The 26,843-nt window shown below is 41.8% G+C and overlaps 1 protein-coding gene across 5 annotated transcripts; it reads left to right on the forward strand.

Annotated features, from left to right (window-relative positions):
- The first annotated feature begins 908 nt into the window (after positions 1–908).
- On the forward strand, positions 909–23,145 carry TSNAX (translin associated factor X). 5 transcript variants are annotated; one of them, XM_083606115.1, is made up of 6 exons: positions 909–2,174; positions 3,476–3,583; positions 4,044–4,158; positions 5,954–6,084; positions 17,796–17,920; positions 21,027–23,145. In XM_083606115.1, exons 2-6 carry the CDS (start codon positions 3,565–3,567, stop codon positions 21,402–21,404), a joined length of 768 nt encoding a protein of 255 aa, XP_083462241.1. In that variant the 5' UTR covers positions 909–2,174; positions 3,476–3,564; the 3' UTR covers positions 21,405–23,145. The 5 variants fall into 5 exon arrangements, with proteins under 5 accessions (XP_083462241.1, XP_083462242.1, XP_083462239.1 ...); XM_083606116.1 differs by having other exon boundaries at positions 909–2,100; XM_083606113.1 differs by having other exon boundaries at positions 917–1,636.
- The last annotated feature ends 3,698 nt before the right edge of the window (positions 23,146–26,843 follow it).

Here is a 26,843-nt window from a genome sequence, read left to right on the forward strand (position 1 = left end):
TTAAAAGATTTCAAGGAGGAGGGCCAGAAAGTATGTCTGCCTGAAGTCTGGCAGCAATGCTAGGTGAAACATAGCCTAGGGTTATTCAGGTATTTTCTTAGCATGTCATAAAAGTCATAGAATCATAGAGTTGGAAGCAACTTCATGGGTCATCTAATCCAACACAGAAATCCTTCCCACAGCCATCCCTGGGTGAGCTTGAGCCACCAACCTTCTGGTTAACAGCCAGACACACTTTTAAAAATTGCTGGCTAATTGTCAACTATTGCAACCGAATTCTACTTACGTTTTGTTTGAAGTAAGTGTGCCTATGAATTTTTATAGCCGTTATGATTAGAACATTTACCAACTTTAATAACATTCATAGGAATTAAAGAATTGCTCGACTTGAGCATGCCGTCAGTCAGTGCTCCCTCAGTAATGGTGCAGCAGCAGGCACTAGTCAACTACAGTGGTACCTCAGGTTAAGTACTTAATTCGTTCCGGAGGTCCGTACTTAACCTGAAACTGTTCTTAACCTGAAGCACCACTTTAGCTAATGGGGCCTCCCGCTGCCACTGCACCGCTGGAGCATGATTTCTGTTCTCATTCTGAAGCAAAGTTCTTAACCCGAGGTACTATTTCTGGGTTAGCGGAGTCTGTAACCTGAAGCGTATGTAACCTGAAGTGTATATAACCTGAGGTACCACTGTACCTCATCTGCCTCCCCAAAACCCCACAAGGGTATCTGTGATGCTTTGGTGTGGGTGAGCCCTGTGATGGCTTGTATGGGATTCTAAGCAGCAGTGTCTAGGATGCAATGCGTTGGTGTAACTGCGTTCCCAGTTGTTCCTTCAGACTTCAAGGAACGCTTCCCGTGCTGATTTGTCTATACAGGAACCCCTGATGCGGAATTCCTGCACATCCCGGGACATTCTAAGATGCAAATGATGTTTTCATGGGAAAAGCTTGGCCTCGTTTGGCGGAGCTATATAAAGCGGGATTGGCTCCGTACATCTGACGTCGTAATCATGAAATCAACAGATTTGTTGGTCTTCAAGGTTGCCACAAGCCTCTGCAGTTTTTACGAAGAGGGGCTAGGAGGAACTCGCGCTTTCCGCCTTTAAGTTTTCTTACCTCTATGGCTCAGAGAGGTCCCTTCGCCACCTTTATCACGAAAACTACATTCCCCACAATGCCTTGCTCGGCCAGAGGGCTTGAAGCGGCTGCAGAGCGCGCGGGATGTGGCTCCACATCGAATGCCTGCTTCGTAAAGTCTTTTCCCTTATCCGGAAAAATAGTTAAAGATATGGCGGCGTCTAGGCCGGCTCCCACCCTCTGCTCTGAGGCGGTGGGAGACGATGCCGAAGACGCGGCGGGCTCGGCGCTCCATGAAATTAAACTCTGCTGTCAGGAATTTGAGAAGGACGCCGAAAGAAGGCGGCGGTGGGGGGGGGGGGAGGAAGAGGAGGGCGGTGAGAAGAGAGCGGGAAGGTCTTGGCAAACTGAGGAAACGGAGCGGCGGCCGAGCGACCCGCCCTCAAGTGGGAGCTGCGGCGTCCGTTGCGGTTGCTGCGCGTGGCGCCCTCAGAGTTCGAAAGGGGCGGAGCGGAGGCCTCTCGGGGCGCGAGCGCGGGCGACATGAGCGGCAGAGAAGGTGCCGGCAGCGGCGGGCTGAGGGGGAAACAGGGACGGGCCTCCCTCGTCGAGAGAGGCTCAGGCGGCCCTCGACCCGCGACTGCCCCGCGCCCCAGTCAGCTTATTTTGACCTTTCGCTCCCGTTTTCCTTATTCCGCTTCCCTTCGCCCATTTAGCCCCCAAATGCCAGTGTATTATTCCATTCCTATCCCGCCTTTCCCCCGAGGAGCTTGGCTGCGAGGCGGTGGTCGCCCGGCGCCCGTTGAGCTTTATGGCCAAGTGGGGGCTTGGAGCGCCCGCGGCCCCCAGTAACAGGCCTACGCTCTTAACCGCTTGTGGAGGCAGGACCTTGTTGTGTTCGGATAGTCTCCCTCTCTCTTCCTCTCCCCCCTCCCCGTCTTCCAGCATCGCCCCTTTTGGAAAGGCTCTTGCACCTGTGACAGCTGGTTGAGAGGCAGAAATGCAAGACCCAGCGCAGAAAAGGTGGTGAGGGAGAAGCAAAAAACCAAGTAACGAGTAGCGGTTACAAGTATGGTCTAAGAATCCTGCAAGAAAAGGTGGCCGCTTCACTGCGTCAAGCAGCATAGTTGCCCGTGCTGTTTTGTGACAGTACAAGTTCACACTTGAATGTTCTTTTGTGACCCTGTGCAACCCTCCAGGTTACTTGAGGTTATGCCTACGTTATCCAATCATATGCTAGTTGGATGAGCATTACCCATTACCTTTGGAGTGTTTACTACTTTAGGAATATATATAGGAATGCCTATATATATATATATATATATATATATACATATAGCACTTCTAAAAAGTGCAGACTTGCTAGTTGCTCATTCATTGTATTTTGCTAAGCTAGTGGTAGACTACATGTCAAACTGGTGGTGTGTTGAAAATGATGACAGCAGCGCAGCTGTTGCCAAAGCCAGGGTCCAGCTCTGTTTTTCTGTAGGAAAAGGAAAGGAAATTGTGCTACAGGCACTGGCCTGGGACTTAAGGAGTTATGGTAAAGGTAAACGACCCCTGGATGGTTAAGTCCAGTCAAAGGCGACAATGGGGTTGCGGCGCTCATCTCGCTTCAGGCCGAGGAAGCTGGCGTTTGTCCACAGACAGCTTTCTGGGTCATGTGGCCAGCATGACTGAACCACTTCTGGCACAAGAGAACACTGACGGAAGCCAGAACGCACAGAAACAGTTTACCTTCCCACCACAGCAGTACCTATTTATCTACTTGCACTGGTGTGGTTTTGAAAACTACTGGCTGCAGTTCAGTCCTAGGCCCGATATTGGGAAATAAATCCCATTGAGTTTAGTGAAATTTAATCGCTGAGAGATATGTGTAGGATATATTATTGAAGTAAGAGATCAGAAAATCAATATTTCAGTAAAAAGTACTAGGCACCTATTTGCTGCTATATTGATAATCAAAACAAAACTTTGTATTGTTAAGAACCATTGGCTTGTTATGAGGCACTCAGTAATTCTTGATTATGTTCACATCTAAAAAAATACCATGAGACCCATCTTTTTCAGGCCAGTAGCCTGAATTTAACATTGTATGCAAACTAATGAACTGAAGTGCAAAGTTTAGCATTGGCAGTACACATAACAATTTTTTGTTTTTTTTAAGTACAAGAATGAGCTCTCAAACTGTCTACCTAGAGCTGGGAAGAAGGTTGCATCTAGAGTTCTATTAGGCTTTGACGTTACTCTGCCCCAGAAGCTAGCTCTTGTGATCAACACTTCAGGGCAAGGTTGATGGCGAGCATAATTTTGACAAGCCAAAATTTGTGAACCTTTGTTTCTTGAGATTACAATTTGATGATGTTTATCTCTCATTTCTTTTCTTTCATATTCCTAGGAACAGGTGAGTTCCGAAAAAGAAAGCATGACAATTTCCCTCATGGTCATCGTAGAGAAGAAAAAGACAGCATTAATCCTCCTTCAGCTATGACTATGTCCTTCAAAGGTAAGCCATTGCTTAAAGGCCTGTGTACTGGTTTGCACATACAAACTGGCTGCCTTACTGCATTTCCTCTTATGTACAGTATTGAGGTCTAAGGGCTCTAATGGAAACAGTCTGAATATATTTTCACAGTTGGTAGCTGTAAATTTTTTTATTGTGATTGTAGATATGGCTTCAAACGCTTCCTGTGTATTGTCAGATTCATGCTGAACGCTCACTTCCACACACTTGAGAAACTGCACTGAGAAAAGAAGCAGCTGATTTGCATCTGTGATTTTTTTTTAAAAAAAAATATGTGTGTCAGAATTGATACGAGTCCAATGAAACCAATATTGGTAAAATAGTTTGCTCTGTCAAAGACAAGAAATGTTGCTACTTTTTCTGGCTTGCTGGTGGATGCTCCTTTGTGATATTTTCAACATATGCTTGACTGACGTGCTTCTCTGCCTTTTGTTCTCTTTAGCGTTCCAGGTGGAACTTGATACAAAACATGATAAATATGAGAGGCTTGTGAAACTTAGTCGTGATATAACTATTGAAAGTAAAAGGGTCATATTCTTACTGCATAGGATTACCAGGTGAGTAATTAATGTAGCTTTTTAATGCTCTTGATGCTTGCTCTGTAGGATAACTAGATACAAATGAGTAAAGGGTTTTGTTTCTTTAACATCTGTGTAAAAGTTGGAGTTGGGACATGTGTGCCTTTTTGTCCAGGAGTGTGGAAAGTGGGACCCATTAAATATGCCACTGTTAAAAATTCAGGAGTCTATTTTCTAGTGCCTACTGTCTTGCAGTGTTGAACATCTAATATCATTGCTCTGTTTAAACATGCACTGTAACTTTCCACAAACTTGCTTTATTTTGCTAGCTCACTGTAACAAAACCAAGTGGGAAACTAATTTGTACTGCAATTCCAGGGACAATCAAATCAAATGAAAAAGAGAGAGCCTAGGGCCTGCATTATCCCGGTATATCTTTAAAGAAAAGCTAAAGGCAGATTCCCATCGTGCTGACTGTCAGTGCTGCAGAGGCATATGTTTTATCTAGCTGCATTTGTGCAACACTGTTTGGTAATCCTTTTAAGGTCCCACCACCAAAAGAGGTTTGGCTGTTGGGAGCCTGGAGTAGGGCCTTTTCTGTGGCAGTGCCCCAATTACAGAATTCTCTCCCTAAGGGGATTATGCTGGTCCCATCCCTGAGGACATTCAGTGGACTGCAAAATATTTTTCTTCTCTACTGTGCCTCCTTAGGGCCATTTGTGATCCTTCAAGTAAACATATCAAAGAGTAAGCATGGTAGAAAATGGTTTATGAGAATCTGTTACATAAAGAGGTTATCTGATTACATGTTACAGAAGGCTTTGCCTAGATCAGGAGTGAGAAGCCTCCAAGTTTCAGTTCCCAACAGTCCCTGCAAGGGTAGCAAGTGACCAGGAGTGGTGGAAGTTGTAGTCCAGCAACATCTGGAGGGCCTCAGGTTCTCCACATCTGGCCTTGATTTTTCTATCATCCTAGTCTGTCTTGTGGCAGTGCTTTTATGAATAACAGTAGTTGTTGACAGCTTTAACAGCACTGCCTGGACTAGCTTGGCATTGTTAGACAATGAGTTGATTATAGTGGAAGTGAACATCAGTTATTTGGCCACATTGCTGTACTAGTAATCACAGCTGATGCAGCGGCATGGATGATAGTGTTGAGAAGTATAGATGAATAAGAGCTTGTGTGAATATCTGATACTTCACCATATTGGTTGATGTTTCTCACTGAGTTGTAATAACAGATCTTCTATTCCTTAAAAAAAAGCAAAACTCCACATCCGTCAGCTGAGTTTGCTGAAATGTCAGCTGGTTCCAGTCCACAAAAATTATGCTGCAATATACAAAGAATTTGTAATTTGTTACAATTATTTATGTTACAATTAAGAGCTAGGAAACATGTACTTCTGTTTACTGCTGCAGTCGGCCAGCCATGCTGTCCTCCCCAGTAGCCTCCCCACCCTGTGTTTTGTGCCAGTTAGTTAGTCTTTGTGGCCACTGGGCATGAATAGTCTGCAATGGCTTATTCCCTCCCCTATATGGTTTTTTCTTTTTTCGCTTTCTTTTGTACTTCTGCAAACCTTGGGGTACCCTGAGGTTCCTTTCCTCTTGTGTATGGATATTGCTGTTTCTGCTTCATAAGGGATGTCATCTGCTGCTGAACTTCAGGAATAGAAGGAATTTTGTGACATCTATTGTTATTGTATTTCTGATACTGGATGGATTCATTCAGTTTTTTTCTGATGGCAGAGGATTAAGCTTAACTGAGCACATTATACCCTTTGCCTCTTTGCTGCAGATACAGTATTACCACGTAATAATTCATTTTGTGTTGACAGTGCTCCTAATGGGGAGGAAATATTAATGGAATCTGAGACCAAATTAGATCTTGTGAGACAGAAGATAAAACAAGTAGCGCAAGAATTGATGGGAGAAGATATGTATCAGTTTCACAGAGCCATCTCTCCAGGTATGTATAAGAAATAAGGCACTGATTTAGTTGGGTCTGTTTTTATTTCATCACCTGACATGTGAACATTGGTCTGATTTTGTCGGGAATGGCTTATGTTAGAAGAGGAGTGGGAGACCTCAGGCCCAAGGATCAGATGTGGAACTTCAGGCCTCTATAACTGGCCTTCAGAAGTCTCTCTGGACCACACCCCTTCCTAGGCTGTGCCCCTTCTCACCAGGCTGCCCCTCTCACTGGCCCTGCTTTGTGCCTGCCTCTAGTACTTTTGCTTGACTGGAATGTGTTCTTGAACTATGATGCTGTCTCTTGCTTGCCTGCATGGAGGGAGGCAAGTGTGCATGGAAACCTTGACCTTTGCATGGCTGGAATGTAGTCTACTGTATAAAGCTAAGATTCACATTTGTTGCTCTGGCCACTTTTCTCTCAGGCCACGACCATCTCTGGCATGTGGCTGCTAGAAGGTTTTCCACAGGGGCACACACCCCACCCCTGTATTGGAATATTTGGATTTATAAGTTCATTGCGAGACTAAGGAAAGATGCAAGAATTCAAGTGGAACTTTTTCTGTGTAATTTGTAACAAGTTCAGTTGGATCAATAATGCTTTCTTTTTGTGGGAACATTGGCTGATTCAGAAGAGGAACTTGCATGTGTATCAGAGTTTTATGTGAACATGCTTGGGGGTTCTAGTGGGAGGGATGTCTGAAGTGCAAATGAATAAAAAAAACCTGAGCATGCACACATCTTGTGTATTCAAGATTAGTTTTGTATTTTTATTTTTGTAGACTCTCGATTTATAGGTGTTCAACCAATACTAACACAGTTGGTCACCTAAGCATCAGTAAAGTACTAATATTGTTGTTGCTTGATTGGTGAATGAAGGTGTAGTTGGCTGCCATGTGTATATTGATGACATTTAACTGTAAACCTTCACACAATTTCTTCCACTGGCTTTAGGAAGATGTTAAATACTAAATAGAAATACAGTGGTACCTCGGGTTACATATGCTTCAGGTTACATACGCTTCAGATTAAAGACTCCGCTAACCCAGAAATAGTACCTCGGGTTAAGAACTTTGCTTCAGGATGAGAACAGAAATCGTGCTCTGGCAGTGCGGCGGCAGCGGGAGGCCCCATTAGCTAAAGTGGTGCTTCAGGTTAAGAACAGTTTCAGGTTAAGAACGGACCTCCGGAACAAATTAAGTATTTAACCCGAGGTACCACTGTAATGGAAATCTAAGGCATCCCTCAGGATCATCTTCAGAAGGAGAAGAGTCATTTCCCACTATTACTCTCTGTGAATGTTCAGATAAAGAAGATTATAACCATTGTAATACAATACCTGGAATCTTCACAAGGATATTGAAGAAGAAGAAGAAGAAGAAGAAGAAGAGGAGGAGGAGTTTGGATTTGATATCCCGCCTTTCACTCCCCTTCAGGAGTCTCAAAGCGGCTAACATTCTCCTTTCCCTTCCTCCCCCACAACAAACACTCTGTGAGGTGAGTGGGGCTGAGAGACTTCGGAGAAGTGTGACTGGCCCAAGGTCACCCAGCAGCTGCATGTGGAGGAGCGGAGACGCGAACCCGGTTCCCCAGATTACATGACTACCGCTCTTAACCACTACACCACACTGGCTCTCTAAGTGATCCTATAGAAGTTGCTTATTTTTCTATATTGGAACCTACTGAGAGGTCAAATAGAAAACACTTCCTTGTCAAGCTCCAGATGAAGATCATCTACCCCAGGAACATATGGAAGTTTGCATTGTACATAGAGTCCTAGAGTAGCAGAGCAACAACATGTTTAATTGCCTTCCTCAAGAAATAGATGTTAGGGGACAAGAAAGTGTTAGTTCTCAAAAACACCAATGCTGAGGATTAGTTTTACCTTGCTGCTTCATATGCTTAGGGCAATCTTTCACTATTGATCCAACTGGTTAATTTTAATATTTAAGAAGATACTGAAAACCCATCTATTTATTCGTGCTTCTCATTAATGGTCCCTCCTTAAGCATTGGCATTTTTCTGTTCCCTTTGGAAGTTTCTGTAATACCCATCAATTTCTCTTTCTTCTTATCAGCCAGGATATGCAAGAATTAATAAATCATATGATTATACACATATTTTAAAACAACATGCCACATCTAAGAAACTGAGAAGGTTATCCAAGCAAATGCGACAAGACCTCCATCTTGGACTCTGGCTTTCAAGTCAGTTTGAATGTAAAATAGCTGTAAAGTTTTATCACAACTTCGTCCAGGTGGGTAATGGGTAAATCTCAAAATAGAAAAACTGGGGACAGAGCAATCCATTCAACACACTCAGACCAACTCTAGGTGAATTATTGTGTCATAATTTTACTTACCAGCATACAACAGCACCATTCAAAAATTAAGAGATATCACTGCACTTGAAGCCTTATAGTCTAATAAATTAAGATATGAGAGAAAGTGAATTCAGATGAAAGAGAGTTTTTGTGCCAATTGTCAATAGGTATAAGAAGGGACCATGAATGAGAAGCATGAATAAATGGATGGGTTTTCAGTATCTTCTTAAATATTAAAAGAAACCCCTTGGCTCAATAGTGAAAGATTGCCCCAAGCATACGAAGCAGCAAGGTAAAATGAAAGAAGCTGAGAAATAGCACCTGAAAATGTGGCTTAGCCTTAACATAATACAATGTTACCTCGGGTTACAGACGCTTCAGGTTATAGACTCCGCTAACCCAGAAATAGTACTTCGGGTTAAGAACTTTGTTTCAGGATGAGAACAGAAATTGTGCTGCGGTGGCAGCGGGAGGCCCCATTAGCTAAAGTGGTGTCTCAGGTTAAGAACAGTTTCAGGTTAAGAACGGACCTCCAGAACGAATTAAGTTCTTAACCTGAGGTACCACTGTATTAGTAAGTTAAGAGCAAAAAGAAAGAGGATGAAGCAATAGCAAGGACTAAGTTTGTGAAGACATTTGATCATGAAGAAGTGAATGACAGAAATTTATGCTTATTGCCTGGATACCTAGCTGAGGAGAAATATTTTGCTGCTACTCTTACCAAAGTATAATTACCAAATAGGCTGCATTTGCTTTCTGTATGCAACAGCTGTTTCCCCTTCTCATTCAAAGACTTGGAACTAAATCAAGGAAGGATCTGCCAGAGAACATTAAGAAGCTATAGATAAATAATGCCAATCTCATCCCAGGTTCTCCTTCTGAGAAATTAATGATATCCTAAGGATTTATATATGCTTTGGAGATAAAATCAGTGGCAGAGTTCTGTCATTATTGTTATGTGAGATATAAATACAATAAGACAATTACAGTATCGGAATGTAAACATTCACTTTTCATAATAGCAAAATGTTTTCTCTCCGTCATTTTAGTACTGCATTCTATTCCTTACTCCAGGCATAGGCAAACTTGGCCCTCCAGATGTTTTGGGACTGCAGCTCTCATCATCCCTAGCTAACACGACCAGTTATCATGGATGATGGGAATTGTAGTCCCAAAACATCTGGAGGGCTGAGTTTGCCTATCCCTGCCTTACTCAGTTCAAAAATCCGTATGCAAAAAATAAATTTGAGTATATTTCAAGCAGGCATTAGTGTTCTACTAAGTAAAAAAGAAACCCAATATTTATATCTAAAAAACCCAGTCTGTACAATTAACATTTGACTTCCTACAAATGTTATCCATCGGCCTAAAACCAGACATTAAATATCCTATTCTTTTTCTTCCCTTATACATCTCTTTAAAATAGTTCCAGGGGGCCCAATCAGCCTTCCTGTGGAAAATGTTTAAATTAATTTTTATTTTATTGAGTTACACAAACAAACCTGCTGGGGGATGTGCATGTATTTGGTGTAATAATTGTAAATCTATAAATAGACATATGATCCTTGGGAGTATTGTTTGCCATTTGTAGTTATGAAATGCTTTTTTTGGGGTTACTCCAAGCCGTTGTTCTTTTGACTTAAAGATAAAACAATTCTGGCAGAGCACTAAAAGAAGTTTTCTGCTTTCCCTCATTAAGAATAGTGCTAATGGCACGCAGAGCATTTCCCCAAAGGATACTTGTATGAGCTCAAACGCTGAGTGTAGTACTAATAATTGAACAATAACAAAAAGGATGCCTGTTTTCTACACGTTTCTTAACAGTACAGATTGTCCCAAGGGATGACTATACAAGCAAACAGAGAGATACTGAAATAACTAGTTTAAAACAACAACAATAGAGAGCTACTCATGCATATGGTTAGGAATAGTGTTCTTTTGTGATAACTTTTGAAGTCAAAGCACTTGTACTATAGAATCCCTGTCTCCTAGTTTATAGCATATTCGAAGCATCCCTTTTTGACAGAATGAGTAATATGTATTAAAGAAGTGTTAGGAAAGCAGAAAATTGATGCTGGCTTCCAGGTGTAAAATAGCAATAAATGCCTTCCTTGTTCCAATTGTACTGTGACTTCTGGGCCTCTTTTATAAAAATATGTTTTTAATTTTGGGGTGTAGTGAATTTTGTGTTTCTGTTAATGATTTTACATTTTTATTCATTTCTATAGCTTTTATTTATTTATTGTAAGACACGCATATAGCTTTGTTTCGGGATGGCATTCAAATAAAAATAAAGAAAGACATTAAATTCAATGTCCTGCATTCAAACTAGATCTGTTGTAACCAAAACTTTCTTAATGTATGATAAGCTGCACAGTGGAATAGATAATGCATGAAAAGACTCATGGCTATGACTAGGGCTATGTTAATAACTGAGAAATTGTTGGTGAGCAAAGACGAGACTCATCCATTGTAGGTATATTTACTTCCATTTACCTCCTCCCCTTGGCCCACTCTGTCAATGAGAATGGCACCTATCTATAACGTAGTTCAGAAAGGGATGTTGTGGTGACCCCAGTGATGAAGGCCTTGCCAGTTAACTGGTTAAACTGCCTGCCTGTCACTAACATGCTAAGCAGTCAGCAGGGCTGCAGTGATTGAGCTAAACAATTATTAAGACAAAGTAGGCAAAAAAATCTAGGATAGGAATAATGAGCCTGAAAGTGGAAATGCTTTAGAACAGAGATTGCAAACTTTTTTTGGCTTGAGGGCTGCATTGAGGTTTGGCCCAGCCCTCCAAGGGTTGCATGCCAGTGAAGGGCATGGCTAAACTTGCCAATACACACTTGAATACACATATAAACACACACCCAGACAATCCTCTTGCTCTTCTGATGATCAGCTGAGGAATGGGAGCAGAGGGGTTTCTGATTTATCAGAAGAGCAGAAAAAGTGGTTTCTTCCACGTCCTAGAACTGAGCTAGGAGGACAAGAAACTCCCTCCTAGAAGGAAGGGGCTCTTCTTCCTGTTTCCTGAGTGCTATAAGAGAAGAGAGCTTTGCAATGTAAGTTTAGAGCAAGAGGACTTTTGGAGAGTTGCCAGGCCACTTGAAACAAACTCTTGAGTTTGCCACCCTAGTTCTAAAAGAACATGGGGAAGAGGAGATGCCATCAGGTATGAGTAAGAGAAGGCAAAACTAGGAGAGAGAATGTGTGAGAGCTGCAGAAGTGAGGTAGACTGAAGCTTCACATATGTTTGAAATAACCAGGCAAATATTTATTTGTTTCCTAGACTTCAAATTTATACTGGTTTCTAGGAGCTATACCATGGAGTGGGCAACCCTCAGTCCTAGGACCATGTGTGACCTGTGTTTTCAAAAGCCCTCTGCAAGTAATCAGCTTAGATCTCTACCTATCTCCTTGCAGCCTCCTTTTTTGGTTGGGGAGGAAATGTGAGAAAGAGGGGGGGGTGAGTGATAGAGAGAGAAAGAAATTGATGACCCCACCCACTCTGACAGATTCCTTAGGGAATGTGGCCCTCAACAGAAAAAAATTATTGCCCCTGCTGTAAAGTAACTACAACAAAAACAAGACTGTATATTGTATGCAGGTTTACATAGCAGTATGCATACAGTGCAGCAGTAACCCAGAAATAACTAGTTATGTAATAAGTGATACAATGTAAATTACAAATTATTTCCCAGGCTCACTGGGGAATAAAAGATCTTAAATTCATGAAAAGGGAGAATTCCTTGAAAAGGTCCATTGGATTGCTGTGTAAAATTAAGACCGCTGAATAACAAAGAAACAGGATGTAGCGAAAAATTGAAATAAGCTCTTCTCCTTGCTGTTTTTGACAACAGAGATAAGATTCCAAATGTGGAAATGCAGTTTCCTGATTGGACTACTGAAGAAACTAATGTCATCATTATTAAGGACTTCTACACAGATTACTTAAAAGTAATTTCCCCCTGTATCAGTTAGCTTTGTTCTGGGATAGTTGTGCATTTTCCCTTGTTATGTTACAGGTGGGCTATCTTGGTAGATTCCAATTTGCTTCTCTCAAATTATTTGGGGTTTTGGTCATTCTGACATCATTGCTTTTAAAGTACTAAATAATCTTTTAATGGACTGCCATCAGATCTACTTCATTTTCTTTGGGTCAAGTAGTGAGATATTGAGCAAGCTAGCATACATGCAAGCATCTCTATAATAAATTAAACATACTTTTGTAATTTAGTTAAGACCTATGCTGCTCAGGAGCATGATCTAACCAGTGTCTTTTTTGCACTGGATTTCTAGCAGCTGTGATATTTGAAACATAAAGCATTATTTTAAAGGAACACTTAATATAACTAAAATTAACAATCTGTATATCTATCTATCTTTAAAGCACTAGCTTTAATCTACTTTGAAACATGGCATTTGTTCAGGTAAGCTGTAATTGCAATGAGATCAAGGGAGTAAATTGTACAGGGTAAGCGGGGGAAAACAACTTTGCCAGATTTTAAATATTGGATCTTTATTCTGGGACTTGTTTGTAGGACTCTTAGGGCCTCCTTTTTGGTACATATTTCTGCTAAAGTTCTTGCCACCCTGTGAAGGTCCTAGATAAGTTAGCAGAGTCATGTGATATATACAGTGGTGCCTCGCAAGACGAAATTAATTCATTCCGCAAGTTTTTTCTTCTTGCAAGTTTTTCGTCTTGTGAAGCACGGTTTCCCATAGGAATGCATTGAAAATCAATTAATGCGTTCCTATGGAGACCGCCTTCAGACCAGGTCCGGGGACAGTCTGTCCCCGGACCTCTTCTGAAGGCTGGCGGGGGGAGAAGGAATTTTCTCCCCACAGCCAGCCTTCAGAACAGCCTTCTGAAGGCTGGCGGTGGGAAGAAATGCCCTTCTCCCGCCGCCAGCCTTCAGAAGAGTTCCCCCAGGGCTGCCTAGGCTGCGGATAGCAGCCTGCTGCCCGCGCGAGGGGCGCTCTTAAGCAGAGCGCCCCTCGCGCGGGGCAGACATTCGCAGCTTGGGCAGCCCTGCAGGACTTCCCCGCAGGGCTCTCCAAGCTGCGGATAGCAGCCTGCTGCCCCGCGCGAGGGGCGCTCTTAAGCAGAGCGCCCCTCGCGCGGGGCAGACATTCGCAGCTTGGGGAGCCCTGCAGGAGTTCCCTGCAGGGCTCTCCAAGCTGCGGATAGCAGCCTGCTGCCCCTCGTGTGGGGCAGCAGGCTGCTATCCGCAGCTTGGAGAGCCCTGCGGGGAAGTCCTGCAGGGCTCCCCAAGCTGCGAATGTCTGCCCCGCGCGAGGGGCGCTCTTAAGCTCTGACGCAGAGCGCCCCTCGTGCGGGGCAGCAGGCTGCTATCCACAGCCTAGGCAGCCCTGGGGGAACTCTTCTGAAGGCTGGCGGCGGGAGAAGAGCTTTTCTTCCCACCGCCAGCCTTCAGAACAGCCTTCTGAATGTTGGCGGTGGGGAGGAAAACCTTCCTCCCACCGCAAGTCTTCAAGACAGGTCGGGAACAGAGGAGAAGCGCTGCGCACCTTCCCCTCTGTTCCCGGACCTGTCCTGAAGGCTTGCGGTGGGAGGAGGGCTTTCCTCCCCACCGCCAACATTCAGAATGCTGTTCTGAATGTTGGCGGTGGGGAGGAAAAACCCTCCTCCCACCGCAAGCCTCGGGAACAGAGGAGAAGCGCTGCGCGCCTTCTCCTCTGTTCCCGGACCTCCCACCGCAAGCCTTCAGGACAGGTCCAGGAACAGAGGAGAAGGCGCGCTGCGCTTCCCCGCTATCCCCGGAGATTTCCCTGTGGGCTTTCGTCTTGCGAAGCAAGCCCATAGGGAAATTCGTCTTGCGAAGCCGCTAAAAAATCGGAAAACCCTTTCGTCTTGCGGGTTTTTCGTTTAGCGAGGCATTCGTCTTGCGGGGCACCACTGTACTGGGTTTCCTATACTTCCTGCTCCAACTATTTCATTGCTTGGGGAAGGGCCATAGTTCAGTAGTAGATCATTTGCTTTCCATGCAGAATGATTTCCCAGCATCTCTAGGTAGGGCTGGGGAAAACTCCTTGGGTCTAAAACCCTGGAGGGTTGCTGAAAGTCATTGTAAACATACTGAGCTAAATATACTAATGGTCTGACTAGCATAAGCAGCTTCCTATGTTGTAGTGTTCTTCCCAAAATGGACAAGTTTAATTTGTCTATTTTCAATCATATGTGAATGCTGTATTTCATTATTGAGAAAACTGAATGCAGATTAATTTTGGAGGGAAGTCTTTGAAAAAATACACTGTCCTAATCAAGAAAAGTTGTCCTTGCTGGTAGCTCCTTGTCATCTTTATCATGGATAAGCTGCTGGAAGCATTAAGAACCCTGCACTTTTGTAATATGTATATAGAGTAGAATTTAAAAAGCTATTTGAGAGAACAGAAAAGAGGCACAGAAGACTATAGGAGTACCATCTACTTGAACCGGTGACCAGATGGCTCTTGAAAGTTCTCACTTTTGAGACAGAATGTCAACATTTCTTTACTATTCTTTTCGTCTGCTTTAATATCTGAGGAAGTGCTGGCAGATGCAATCATGGATTTTTAATTGGCCTTCCCAATGTTCACTCAGGGAAAACAAACTACACAAAGGCAGCCTTATAAACTATTCTCTTACTGGCAGCATGATCCTTAAGTAATCCTTTTCTTGGAAACAACCCAAAACTGAGAGCAGGAGGAGGAAGGTATTGTTGGATGGAATAGTGAAATGGGATGGGGTTTTTTTCACCGTTGGGATTATTTGCTGAAAGTAGCGGATGTCCTTCCATTAAGTTACAATATAATATATTTAAACATCCTTTTACCTGCTTATTAAAAACACCTTATGTCAAGGTCTTAGGTCATTCTAAATGTCATTTTCAAGCTGCTTTTTGTGGAGGACTTCTAAAAGGCACGTATTTCATGTCTAGTTTATTTGATTATAATGAGGAAAACATAGTTCAGTAGTCATTAGGGTAAGTCTAGAACAGCTGTTAGTTAGTATCCTGACTTTATTTTGAAGGACTCAATGAAGATACCGTATTTTTCCATGTATAACACGCCCCCATGTATACGACTCCTCCTATTTTTGGGGACTCCAAATTAAGAAAATGGGGGGAGATGGCCCAGAGTTGTTCAGTTTTTTGGGTGGGGGGATTGCCCAGAGCTTCATAAGGCAGTTGGAAGTTGGATTGTTTCAGACTGTGTGCTAAACCACAATTAGTTGAAAATACAGTGGTACCTTGGTTCTCAAACTTAAACCATTCTGGAAGTCGGTTCCAAAACCAAGGCATGCTTTCCCATGAAGGAGGCACAAGGTCTCTGGGAGCTTCCCAGGACCCTGCCGAGACCTTCCCAGGACCCGGTAAGTAAGGAAAAGCTGTTGGGTGCATGGGTAGGGAAAAAATAAGTAAATGGAGAGCGGCCACCAGTGGGTTTCCCTGGTTCTCCCTTTATTTTTCCCACAGGTTGCACTCACATATGTAAAGTGAGTGTATGTTGTGGTCCCACTACTGAAAAATGGTCAAGATGAAACCCGTTTTGATATCACTAAAAATAGTGAGTACTTTAGCTCAGCCATATACAGCTCCTGACCCACAGTGAAACTGCCTTTTTGGTTTAATGTGCCAACTAGAGTTTGTGAGAAAAGAGGGTGGCAACTTTGGCAATAGTAAAGAGGTGCTGAATGTAGAAGGAGAGGGCAATGAGAATGATGTAATCTGCAACTGAGTGACGTATAGGGACACTGGGAGTTTGCAAGTGACAGGATCATTCATCTTTCAGGTGCCTTGCCCCAAAATGTAGCTATTTCCAAGGCATTGCTTTGAAGAGAAATTCACTGATGAGGTTTACTGCTGGTAGCTGCCCAATATTTATTGCCCTCAGTTATTCATGAGATCCTGAACTTGAGGTTGTTTCTTCTCTGCCCTGTTCTAAGTAAAATAGTCTGTTAAGTCCAAAAGGGATGAAGCATTTCAAAAGATTTACTACAGCCTGTTTTTCAGTCATCTCCACTATTAAATGCCGTGGTAATGCATTTTCCAAACACACCAATACAGTGGTACCTCGGGTTACATACGCTTCAAGTTACATACGCTTCAGGTTACAGACTCCGCTAACGCAGAAATAGTACCTCGGGTTAAGAACTTTGCTTCAGGGTGAGAACAGAAATCGCGCTCCGGCGGCGCAGCAGCAGTGGGAGGTCCCATTAGCTAAAGTGGTGCTTCAGGTTAAGAACAGTTTCAGGTTAAGAACGGACCTCCGGAACAAATTAAGTACGTAACCAGAGGTACCACTGTATATAAAGGGTGTGCGTATTCTTCTACTTTCATGAAGCATAGAGTTTTTGTTGTTTGCTAGGTATACACCTGGCTAGTCACGGAATTCATGTCATTAACTGAGAATAAAGTTTTAAAATGATCTACATTTTGCCTTGTGAGTAGAAAGCAACAAATTCTCTTTGAGTCTTCAAGAATTTTAAGAAAAAACATGCCACAGTTACAAAGGACAGAAAATGTCATTAAAATGGCAAAGAAGCCTGCAGTAGAAGAGGTGTATAGCAGCATTCAGAAGGAAACAGTCTGGTGGAGGTTCAGTCTGAGAACATGAAATAATCAAATTGATTAACTAGTGGAAGAAACAGACTTACTGATGTGTTGTGCAATATTTTATACATTTATCGTAGTCAAAGTGTGCCAAGCAGTTGTAACAAAAACATGAATCCCCACGGTTATAAGCAGCATAATTATTTATAGACAAATACAGTTGTACCTTGGTTCGCAAACGCCTTGGTGCTTGTATGTTTTGGCTCCTGAATGCCACAAACTCAGAAATTAGTTTTCCAGTTTGCGAACGTTTTTTGGAAGCCAAATGTCCGACGCAGCTTCCGTGGCTTCTGATTGAGTGCAAGAAGCTCCTGCAGCCAATTGGAAGCTGCAACTTAGTTTTCGAACGTTTTTGGAAGTCGAACGGACTTCCAGAATGAATTATGTTCGAGAACCAAGGTACGACTGTACTACAATCCAGCACACAGTTAACCACATCATAGTAATTTTAGGGCCTGATCCTACACATTTAAACCTGGCACAAGTGACATGAATATTCCCCACTGCAACCTGTAAATTTCAGATAGGAGTTGCAGCATGCATGGTGCTATGATGAATCTTCCATTTGCTGTACAGGGACAATAATATTTCAGTGTAATATATGGATCCCTTTGTGCTTTTTTATTTATGAAATGTTCATCCACATTTCTGTTCTTGGCTGCATAATTGACACACTCTTTGTAGGAACCCTTAGAATATTACTGAAATAATTTTCATAATAATTATGGGTGAAATGTCATTTGTTTTATTTTCCCCCACTTTAACCAGGTCTTCAGGAATATGTGGAAGCTGTCTCATTCCAGTATTTTATCAAAACTCGGTCATTAGTTAGTATAGAGGAGATCAATAGGCAACTGATATTTTCAGAAGAAGATAAAGAGGAAGAAGCAAAGGTAGTAAAATGCTTGTTGGCTTTCTAATGAGCTAAAATCCATTGTGTTTAACAGAAACGGTCCATTACTTGGCATTTCTATCTTATTTAGTGTATTTTAATATGTAATCTTGGAGGTTTTTTCCCTCTCTCTCTGTCTCTCTCTCTCTCCGTCTCTCTCTCTCCACCCCCCCCCCCAAGCTAATGAAATTATTGGAAAATTACTGATGAACAATTCAGTCCCTACAATCCTACAACATGGAAGTTGGCCTAGGCGGCTGTTAAGCCTTCAGATTATTGCAACTTTCATCTTTAAAAATAGCAATTTGGTACCCCAGAGCAGTTGGCTGCTGCAGGGAAGCAGGATGGTGAACTAGAAGGCCCATTGGTCTGCTCTAGCAAGGCTGTTCTTAAGGGAAGGTATCTTAATGTTTTCCAGCACTTTCACTTATTCTCATCTTTTGGAAATGTCATGAAATAATCTTTTAAGTTACACATTTTCAAAGGAAATTCCAGTAAATTTTGCAGGTCCCCGATATATTATACCTACATTTAAGATACATGAATTAGAACTGATTTTGATTCATGAGGACTTGCGTTAAAAAATATAGCTTTACAGCCTGAGCAAGTAGCTGCATAATGTCCTACTTGTTTGCAGCAAGTAGCTGTATACTGTCTTTGAAAAGCTGGAACTGAGTCATAGGTGAAAGATAAGCACGCCGAGTCATCTCAGACCCTGATGTTTTAACATCTTGGTTATGCTTACCTCTAACCATACATCATAATGTTTATACAGTTTGAGCTGTTGACATGGGAAATTACATGACTCCTACAAGAACAAGTGGCGTACCCAGTTTTGCTATTACAGATGACTCATGGAGAGTATTTAGACAGAAGTCAAATGTTTTACTTTTTGTAGGTCCAGGTGTCTTCTGAAAAATAAGACTCCAGATACTTGCAGCTCAGTATAATAACGTACAAAAGTTGATAATTTATTACTTTAGGACCACAAAAATAGCAGGAAACCCCAATTATTTTCGTATATTATACCCATCCTTCCAAATAAAATATAGTAGGGAATATTCAGAAACTGTGGTTTAAATTAGAACATTATGATTAGTGGAAATGAAGCATTGGCTATTTATAGTAAACACATAGGGCTGTATCCATAATTTACTGTACAGTGCAGTGAGCCTTTCCCACCCTATCCTGCCTACTACAACCCCCTGAAAAGCCCTTTTCTGGCAGCCAGTGGACCTTCAGTTAAGACCTGGGTTGCAGGAGGAAGGAATTAGAGATAATTGGGCAGAAACAGCTTGTAGAGTAGGATCTCTACTCATGTAAACTGCCTCCCCCAATTTTCAGCAGTTGCCACAATCACAGCATTTTTGAGGCCCACAGTCCCCCTAGAAAGAAGCTTTTCTAGGGTTACATATAACTAGGCACCCCCAAACTCGGCCCTCCAGATGTTTTGGGACTACAACTCCCATCATCCCTAGCTAACAGGACCAGTGGTCAGGGATGATGGGAATTGTAGTCCCAAAACATCTGGAGGGCCAAATTTGGGGATGCCTGCTATAACTCTTGGATACAATCCCTTACTCGCATATTAGGAAATTCCTATTATTTAAGTCTGAAACAGCATGGCTTTAGCTTCATGAAATTTGTTTTTTCCTTGTAAACTCCCTAGAGGTTTCAGGGCCTTCCTCTTTCCCTTTTACCCCTATGACAAACAGAATGAATTATGCAAAACAAATAAATGCAGGTATGCAGTTGCACAATTTATGCAAGAAGTAAATTTTGGTATTTTCTGGGCTGAGCACACACAGGCTCAGGCTCTCATTCCATCATTTCTGTTGGTGTTACAATGTTACTCACCCCAAATTATGAGCCTTGAAATAAGCTTCAGTAAATTGTTGCTACTGGAAACCCTCAGTGCACTGTTTCCTGGTGTGTGAAGCGGCACCATCATTTCTTTTCTTAAACCAAGTATTCTCTCACTTTCTTTTTGCACTTCTTCACAAACCCCTTCACCTCCGGGGTTTAACGCCACACTAAATGTTCACGGTGTTTTTTGTGAAGGCCCATCTACATTTGGCAGCTGTCTGTGTGCTGTAGGATTTGTGACTAGAAGGGGCATATCTCTATCCCATGTGTCAAGGCTGGAGACTGTTGGTTCTATTAAATATCTTTTCAGTCCTTTGAATTGCCAGGATTCCTGGAACTTGAATGGGTTTGTGTGTTTTTTTGCTTGAAACTGACGAAGTGTGGTATTCAACAAAGTTTCACTCAGGTTAGTCCCACTGAAATTAATGAACACTATTAAGTTAGCCTGCTAATTTTAATTGTCTACTCTGAGTAAACTTTGCTGGATACCACCCAAGGCATTTGCATTGCACCTGCCTAAGTAACATTGGCCATCCTCTTTAATCAGCAAATTGATCCTCTTGGACCATTTGTGCCTCAGTTTTCGTCATGGTAGTGAGTGGGAATCTGTAAAATACGTTTTTGTTGGTTAGAGGAATTGCAGAGCTTAAAGCAAACATTTGCATGCACAGTCAGTAGATGTGCATGCACTGCAAATGAAGACATTGTTGTCCACAAACAAAAAATAAAAGAAAGTGGATTATCTAATTTGGATGGGAAACTACTGAGAGCTCCATGTGAGGGAATGATATAAGTATAATAGTATCATTTAAGAAGAACTCAAACAACCCAAGTATCTGAATGTAGAATAGGTAGAGTTGCCGGCTGTTGAGTGGAGGCACTTCTGTAACTTAAATGCCGCATGACAGGCAAAAATTTAGTAGGTGATGCTTTTCCTGGCCTGAAGATGAAGCCATGTTATTATTGAAGAGACAGGACACCTGTTGGGGAAAATAGTAGAGAACCACATTATGGTTAAGCTGTTAATAATTGGGCACAACATAGGGATTAATACCTGCCTAACTGCAAATAAATAACGGGAGACATACATTAACCATATCCATGTGTTGACTAGTTCAAAAGAAAGACCATGTTCTTTCCAGAATTATTTTTATATAACTAGTTGTTTCTCTGAATTATCTTTAACAAGTTGCAATTTCACTGGTTTCTAAATTATCCATTTTATTCTGTTTTGTTGCTAGCCATCTTCTGATTGTCACAACAAGCAACATAACACTTCAAGCCTGAAGGTGACTCCTGTAGATTACCTCCTGGGAGTGGCTGATCTGACTGGAGAGCTGATGCGGATGTGCATTAACAGTGTTGGCAATGGGGACATAGATACCCCATTTGAGCTGAGCCAGTTCCTGCGCCAGATCTATGATGGCTTTTCCTATATTGGCAACACTGGACCATATGAAGTTTCTAAAAAACTCTATACCTTGAAACAGAGTTTGGCCAAGGTGGAAAATGCCTGCTACACATTAAAAGTCAGGGGGTCTGAGATACCAAAACATATGTTAGCTGATGTGTTCTCCAGCAAAACTGAAATAATTGACCAAGAAGATGGGCTTTCCTAAACTACTTAGAAACTTCATGGCAAAAAATAAAAAATGAGAGGGGAACTGTAGAATTGTAAGAAAGTATTTCGTTACTTTGGATTTGTTTATCAGAAGTATCTTTTTCTTTTTAATTTCTTATGTTTTGGGATAGAAGAAGAACCAGAATAATTTGTATATATATAAAAATGTTCTTAGATAGTGACTTTACAAGCCCAGTAGGCTCATTGGTCAGTGCAAAATCTACTTTGTAATTTTTATTCTCACAAATGGCACTGTTTATAGTCTAAATTTTATTGTTATAGACCCACTTCAATCTCCCTTTGTAATTGAGAGGTATTGGGGAAGGGTCATAGTGCATACACTCAATGTTGTAACATTTTTTTCTCATTTCTGTTTGAGTTTCACTTCCTGAATAGTGACGACTGAGAAGAAAAAAAGTATTATAATCAACACGTCAAATTCCAAGGGACTTAAAAGAAATAGAGAATGTTTGAATGAGAAATGTACCTTGGAGAAACTAATTAACTAAGGTTATGCAATATTTTTGGGCCCTTACTCACCTCTTTGAACATCCTGCCTTAATGCTAGCTTTCTGTTGCTGAAAATGACGCCAAGCAAAACAAGCCTGGAAAAGCTGTAATAATTTATCATGCTTGTTTGTAACAGAAGCAAGTTCTGACAGTTCTGAGTAATATTAATACATACACACTGTTAATGTAAACTTCCAATTCCAATACCTTACTGTTCAGTTGTCAATGCCGTGTTTTTAAAAATGAAGTTTTCACTAGGCTAATACTTTGCAAATTACTACTTGTCTTTGCTAACTGTATTGCTGAACAATGATACAATGATGCTTATTGACAGTTTGTCATCTAACATGCGTTGGTGCTTATGACCAGCTCATGATTCTTATTACTGCTTCATACATTGCCAAATTACCAGGATCATATCTGTGCAGGAAATAGAGCAATTTCCATATATAGGTTGTAATGCTTGTTCATATGTGAGGAAATGGCTGTTGGCAGCAGCTTGTCAGTGTATATATGCCCAACAATTTACGCGCACACACATTCCTCATCCCATTCTGATATACTATGAGTAAGACATGTACCCAGGCCTGTGTGTCATTTGTGCTCTTCATCAGAAGTGTTTGACACCAATGGTAGGTGAGATCCACAACTCACTTGTTCCAAGTTCAGATGTTGTTGATTTCTCTTCTTGATTATGTACTTTGGCTTGAATCCTCACTTCCTCTCTTTGAATAGAACAGTTCCATTAATGGAACAGGGCTTTCCTGCTCCCCACTTCCCACTATAGCACCCCACGTTCACTGGAAATCCATTCCTGTGGAACCTTTGGAAATGGTGTGGGATATGCTGTTTGGGATTACACATGGAAGGGAAAGCCAGTAGAAATCACCACCCCTTGTGCAAATGGAAGAGCAACTTGGAATCCAAGCCATTGTGTTGGGGGAAGAGATGGGAAATAAAATTTATATACAAAAAAATACTTTGAAGTAGTAGAAGAACCAGGTCCATTAATGACATAAATCCCTGCCTTTGCTTCTGTATGGCAAATGGTCTGTTGCCATGGCATAGTTTCAGAAGTATAATATAAGAGCAAATATTTGTCATTGGTAATTATCACAGGTTTCTCCAGTCTGTAATAAGAGTTTAAAATGTAATGTATCCCCCCATTATTGAATGTTATGAGTGTTGGTGTTTCTATATTTCTTTCCACAATAAACTAATGAAAATAACCTTCTGGTAAAGAATGTTAGCCATTAACTACCATTTTATCTTTGGCAATATGGTTAATCCTCTTGTGTGTTCACATCAAGCCTTTAATCAAGGGAATGGTTTGCTGTGACTTTTGCCATATTGCAGCATAGTCACTTTACTGCTGAAAAATAAAACAAAGAACACTTTCAGGTACCTGTTTTGAGTTTATAGCCTCAAGAGGTATTCTGAGCACTCATGGCTTCAGCTTAAGTTTCCAAGATCACAGGAGTTATCTTATTTGCAGTTTGCTTTTCCTGAGAAGTGTGACAACGTAGTGTTAGAGTCGCAAAGAGCTTTCAGTTTAAGATGGCATTTAAAGATTTGTTTTGTTTTGTTTGATCTGATAACTATTTGGATTGCTGACCACTATTGCATCTGCATTTAAAATTGACTGGAGACAGCTTAGGGCCCAGGAATCCTTAAGTACTGTCTCAAGGCAAATCTAAAAAAAATGTAGTATAAACACTGACAACTGGGAAACACTGGCCTGTGAGCGCTCCAGTTGGAGAACAGCCTTTACCAAAGGTGTTATGGGCTTTGAAGACACTCGAACTCAGGATACAAGGAAGAAATGTGCTAAGAGGAAGGCACGCTTGGCAAATCCATACCGTGATCAACTCCCGCCCGGAAACCAATGTCCCCCACTGTAGAAGGACGTGTGGATCCAGAATTGGCCTCCACAGTCACTTACAGACTCATTATTAAAACCGTGTTTATGGAAGGCAATCTTACTCGGCTATGAGTGATCACCAAAGAAGAAGTTTCTAAGATTTCTCCAATGAGGCAACACAGAGAAAATTTACATAGAGAAGTATAAGGAGAAAGGATGAAATTCCCCTGTACTGCTGTCCTGATCCAGTTTGGAGGGTCCTCTGGCTGTAGTCTTTTCAAACAAAAAATAAAGAGATGGGAAGTCAAGTCATGGCTCATCAGCACCTCATGATTAACCTTCCAAAGAAAGCTGCAAAAAGTTAAGTGCATTTGCATGAATACTGTGAATATTTGGGAAAGTGACATTTATCCACTAAACAATCAATGGCAGGATGCCCATTTCTAAGCCTAAGTCTGGTGTCGGTCATATGCTTGGTATTGGGCCAAAAAGGAGGCATAGTTAAAACAGATGTTCTGCTAAGAGAGATGGTGCTCGCTTAGTTTAGGAGCTATCAGTGAATTTGCTGAAGTGAGTAACACATATATATTATAGCCTTACTATAACATGTACCACCTACTTTAGTTTTCAACAGCTAAAGTTAGAATATATAACCAGAGTAATGTTCTTTGCATCACAGATATTGCCAACCTAGGGCTACATACATACATACATACATGCATACTAATGAAGGTACACCTGGAAGTTATTTTCATATCTACAAATATTACATTTAAGGGGCTTATCTAGAAAGTAATGTGTTGCTAAGTTGCTTCTGGGTTTGTCAGCCTTTCACGTATATAAATCTATTTTTATTTTACAAAAAATGTATCCTGTGCTGTTATATACAGTGAGCATCAAGGTGCACAGCAAGTGTAGAACAAAATATATTAATATAATTAAATGTAAGATGCATAAAGAAATACAAATGTTTGGGTGGTCCTACATGCTGAAACAGAGAAACTGCCTTCTGCAGAGATGAACATGAGCTAGGTTTAGAGTATTACTGGTTGATGTAGTCCTACAGTGACATCTTGTGGACTGTATCCTTTGCTGCCTTAATATGTTATACTTCAGCCTGCCTGAGGATTATTTTTAAACATTCACAGAAATAAAAAGAATATAGTACATTTCAGTCATTGCTTGATTGTCACCTGCTTTACTCAGGGTGAATGGTCCCCTATAAACACCCTTCATAAATAAATGGAGAGTTGTTAAGCCTGCAGCTCTGCAGGCAGAAGAGACTTGATTCAGTTCCCTTTCTCCCACCAACTTGTATGCAAATAAAGTTTAAATTTGGTTCCTCATTCCAGTTCAGCCAGTGCTGCCCCGCAGTTTGCTTCTCGTAGCAATTCTAACTATAGAACTGCAAACCCTGACAATGCCTCTCGTCTTGATGGAGGACAAATAGAGGTGTCTGTAGAAGCTAGCCTACTGTACAAAAGTAAATTTGTATTTGTTGCTCTCCCCCACTTTTTCCTCTGGCTGTGCTCACGCCAGCATATGACCTGGAAGGTTACTCAGAAGGGAATGTGGTCCTTGGGCTGAACAATATTATCAATACTTGATGTAATGGAACAAGATCTCCAGGGATCTATGCTGGAGATCTATCAAACTGCACAATTAGTCGATGGTGAACTCTTGTCACTGTATTGGAAAGGTAAACAGCAAACTCTTCCTGTTTAAAGGGAACAACCTTGACCACAGTGGAATAAATTTTCTAAGCAGCAACATAGCTGGAACAACATTTTACTGGGAAGAGTTATTTGACAACAAAAGCTCTGTACTATATGGGGAAGCTACAAAATATCAGAGTAACAGAACTTTATTCCCAAAACATCAAAGACCTCTTGTCCTACCATTTTACTTCTGGCTTATTATGTCATGGGCCTGCATAGTCTGATGCTAGTAGCTGTGTGTGTGTAGTTTAACCGGAAGAAGCCCTAGTTTTACAAAGCAAAGCGAAAGGCCCTGGAAATGTTACCGAAACAGTGGCGTAGCGTGGGGGGTGCAGGGGGGGCCGGCCGCACCGGGCGCAACATCTGGGGTTAGGGCAAATCCACGGGTTAGGGGGCGCAAATCCACGGGTTAGGGGGCGCAAATCCACAGGTTAGGGGGCGCAAATTACTTGCCTTGCCCCGGGTGCTGACAACCCACGCTACGCCACTGTACCGAAAGCAGCTGTGTCTCAATTTTATGCAGAGCACAAATGACTTCTGGATCCATAGGTGTGATTTACTTCCCCCTACACTTCAGAAGATACAGGGTATACAGTCTGCTACCGGTTACTAATAATCACAGAGGCATTATAAGCAAGAAAAGAATCATCTGTGCTACGCATTTCAAGCAGTATCATGCCACTGGAAACAGTCCTGGCTTCTCTCACAGAATCCTGGGAGCTGCAGTTAAAGGGGCTGGGAGTTGTTAGGAGAGACCCCCAGTTCCCCTCGCAGAAGCTACAACTCTGAGAGCAGATTAACAATCAGTCCTGGGAATGGGAGGTCTATGAGGGGAATAGGTTGGCTTTCCAGCCCAGGCTCAGCTAATAACTTTAATTCCCCTTTTGAGCTCCCCCCCCCACTTAATTATCCCAAATGTGTGGGACGTAGAGGCTGAGGCCAGGGCCGGATTTAGGTTTGATGAGGCCCTAAGCTACTGAAGGTAATGGTGTCCTTTATATGTCCAGCTGTTCTTTGTCAACAACAAATTCTCCTGTTTTTGTGTTGAATATATGCTATATGGTAATCTACGCACCTAATAGGTATCTAAAGCCATTTGCACATCGTTGCCATGCGATCAGTCCATGCAGAATGTAGGCACCCTATATATAGAAATGAGCAAACCAGTGATATTTTAGGGAGCAGGCAGGGCCCATTACTTACAGCATAGGAGCCTACACAACACAAAACACTGTTGCTGCATGTAAATTTTATTTTATTTGTTTTTTATCTTATATTTTGGAAATGTACATCCAGGTTTTCTTTTCTTTAAATTTTTTTGGTGCCCCCAAGAGAGTGGAGCCCTAAG

The sequence above is a fragment of the Podarcis filfolensis genome (genome assembly GCF_964270895.1).
Source record: "Podarcis filfolensis genome assembly, chromosome: 3".
Lineage (NCBI taxonomy): Eukaryota > Metazoa > Chordata > Lepidosauria > Squamata > Lacertidae > Podarcis > Podarcis filfolensis.

What these genes read in the sequence shown, in the direction of transcription:
- TSNAX (XM_083606113.1), top strand. An exon ending in TTACTGCATAGGATTACCAG is followed by an intron (nt 4,159 to 5,953) that starts GTGAGTAATTAA and finishes TTGTGTTGACAG; the next exon opens with TGCTCCTAATGGGGAGGAAA. An exon ending in TCACAGAGCCATCTCTCCAG is followed by an intron (nt 6,085 to 17,795) that starts GTATGTATAAGA and finishes CACTTTAACCAG; the next exon opens with GTCTTCAGGAATATGTGGAA.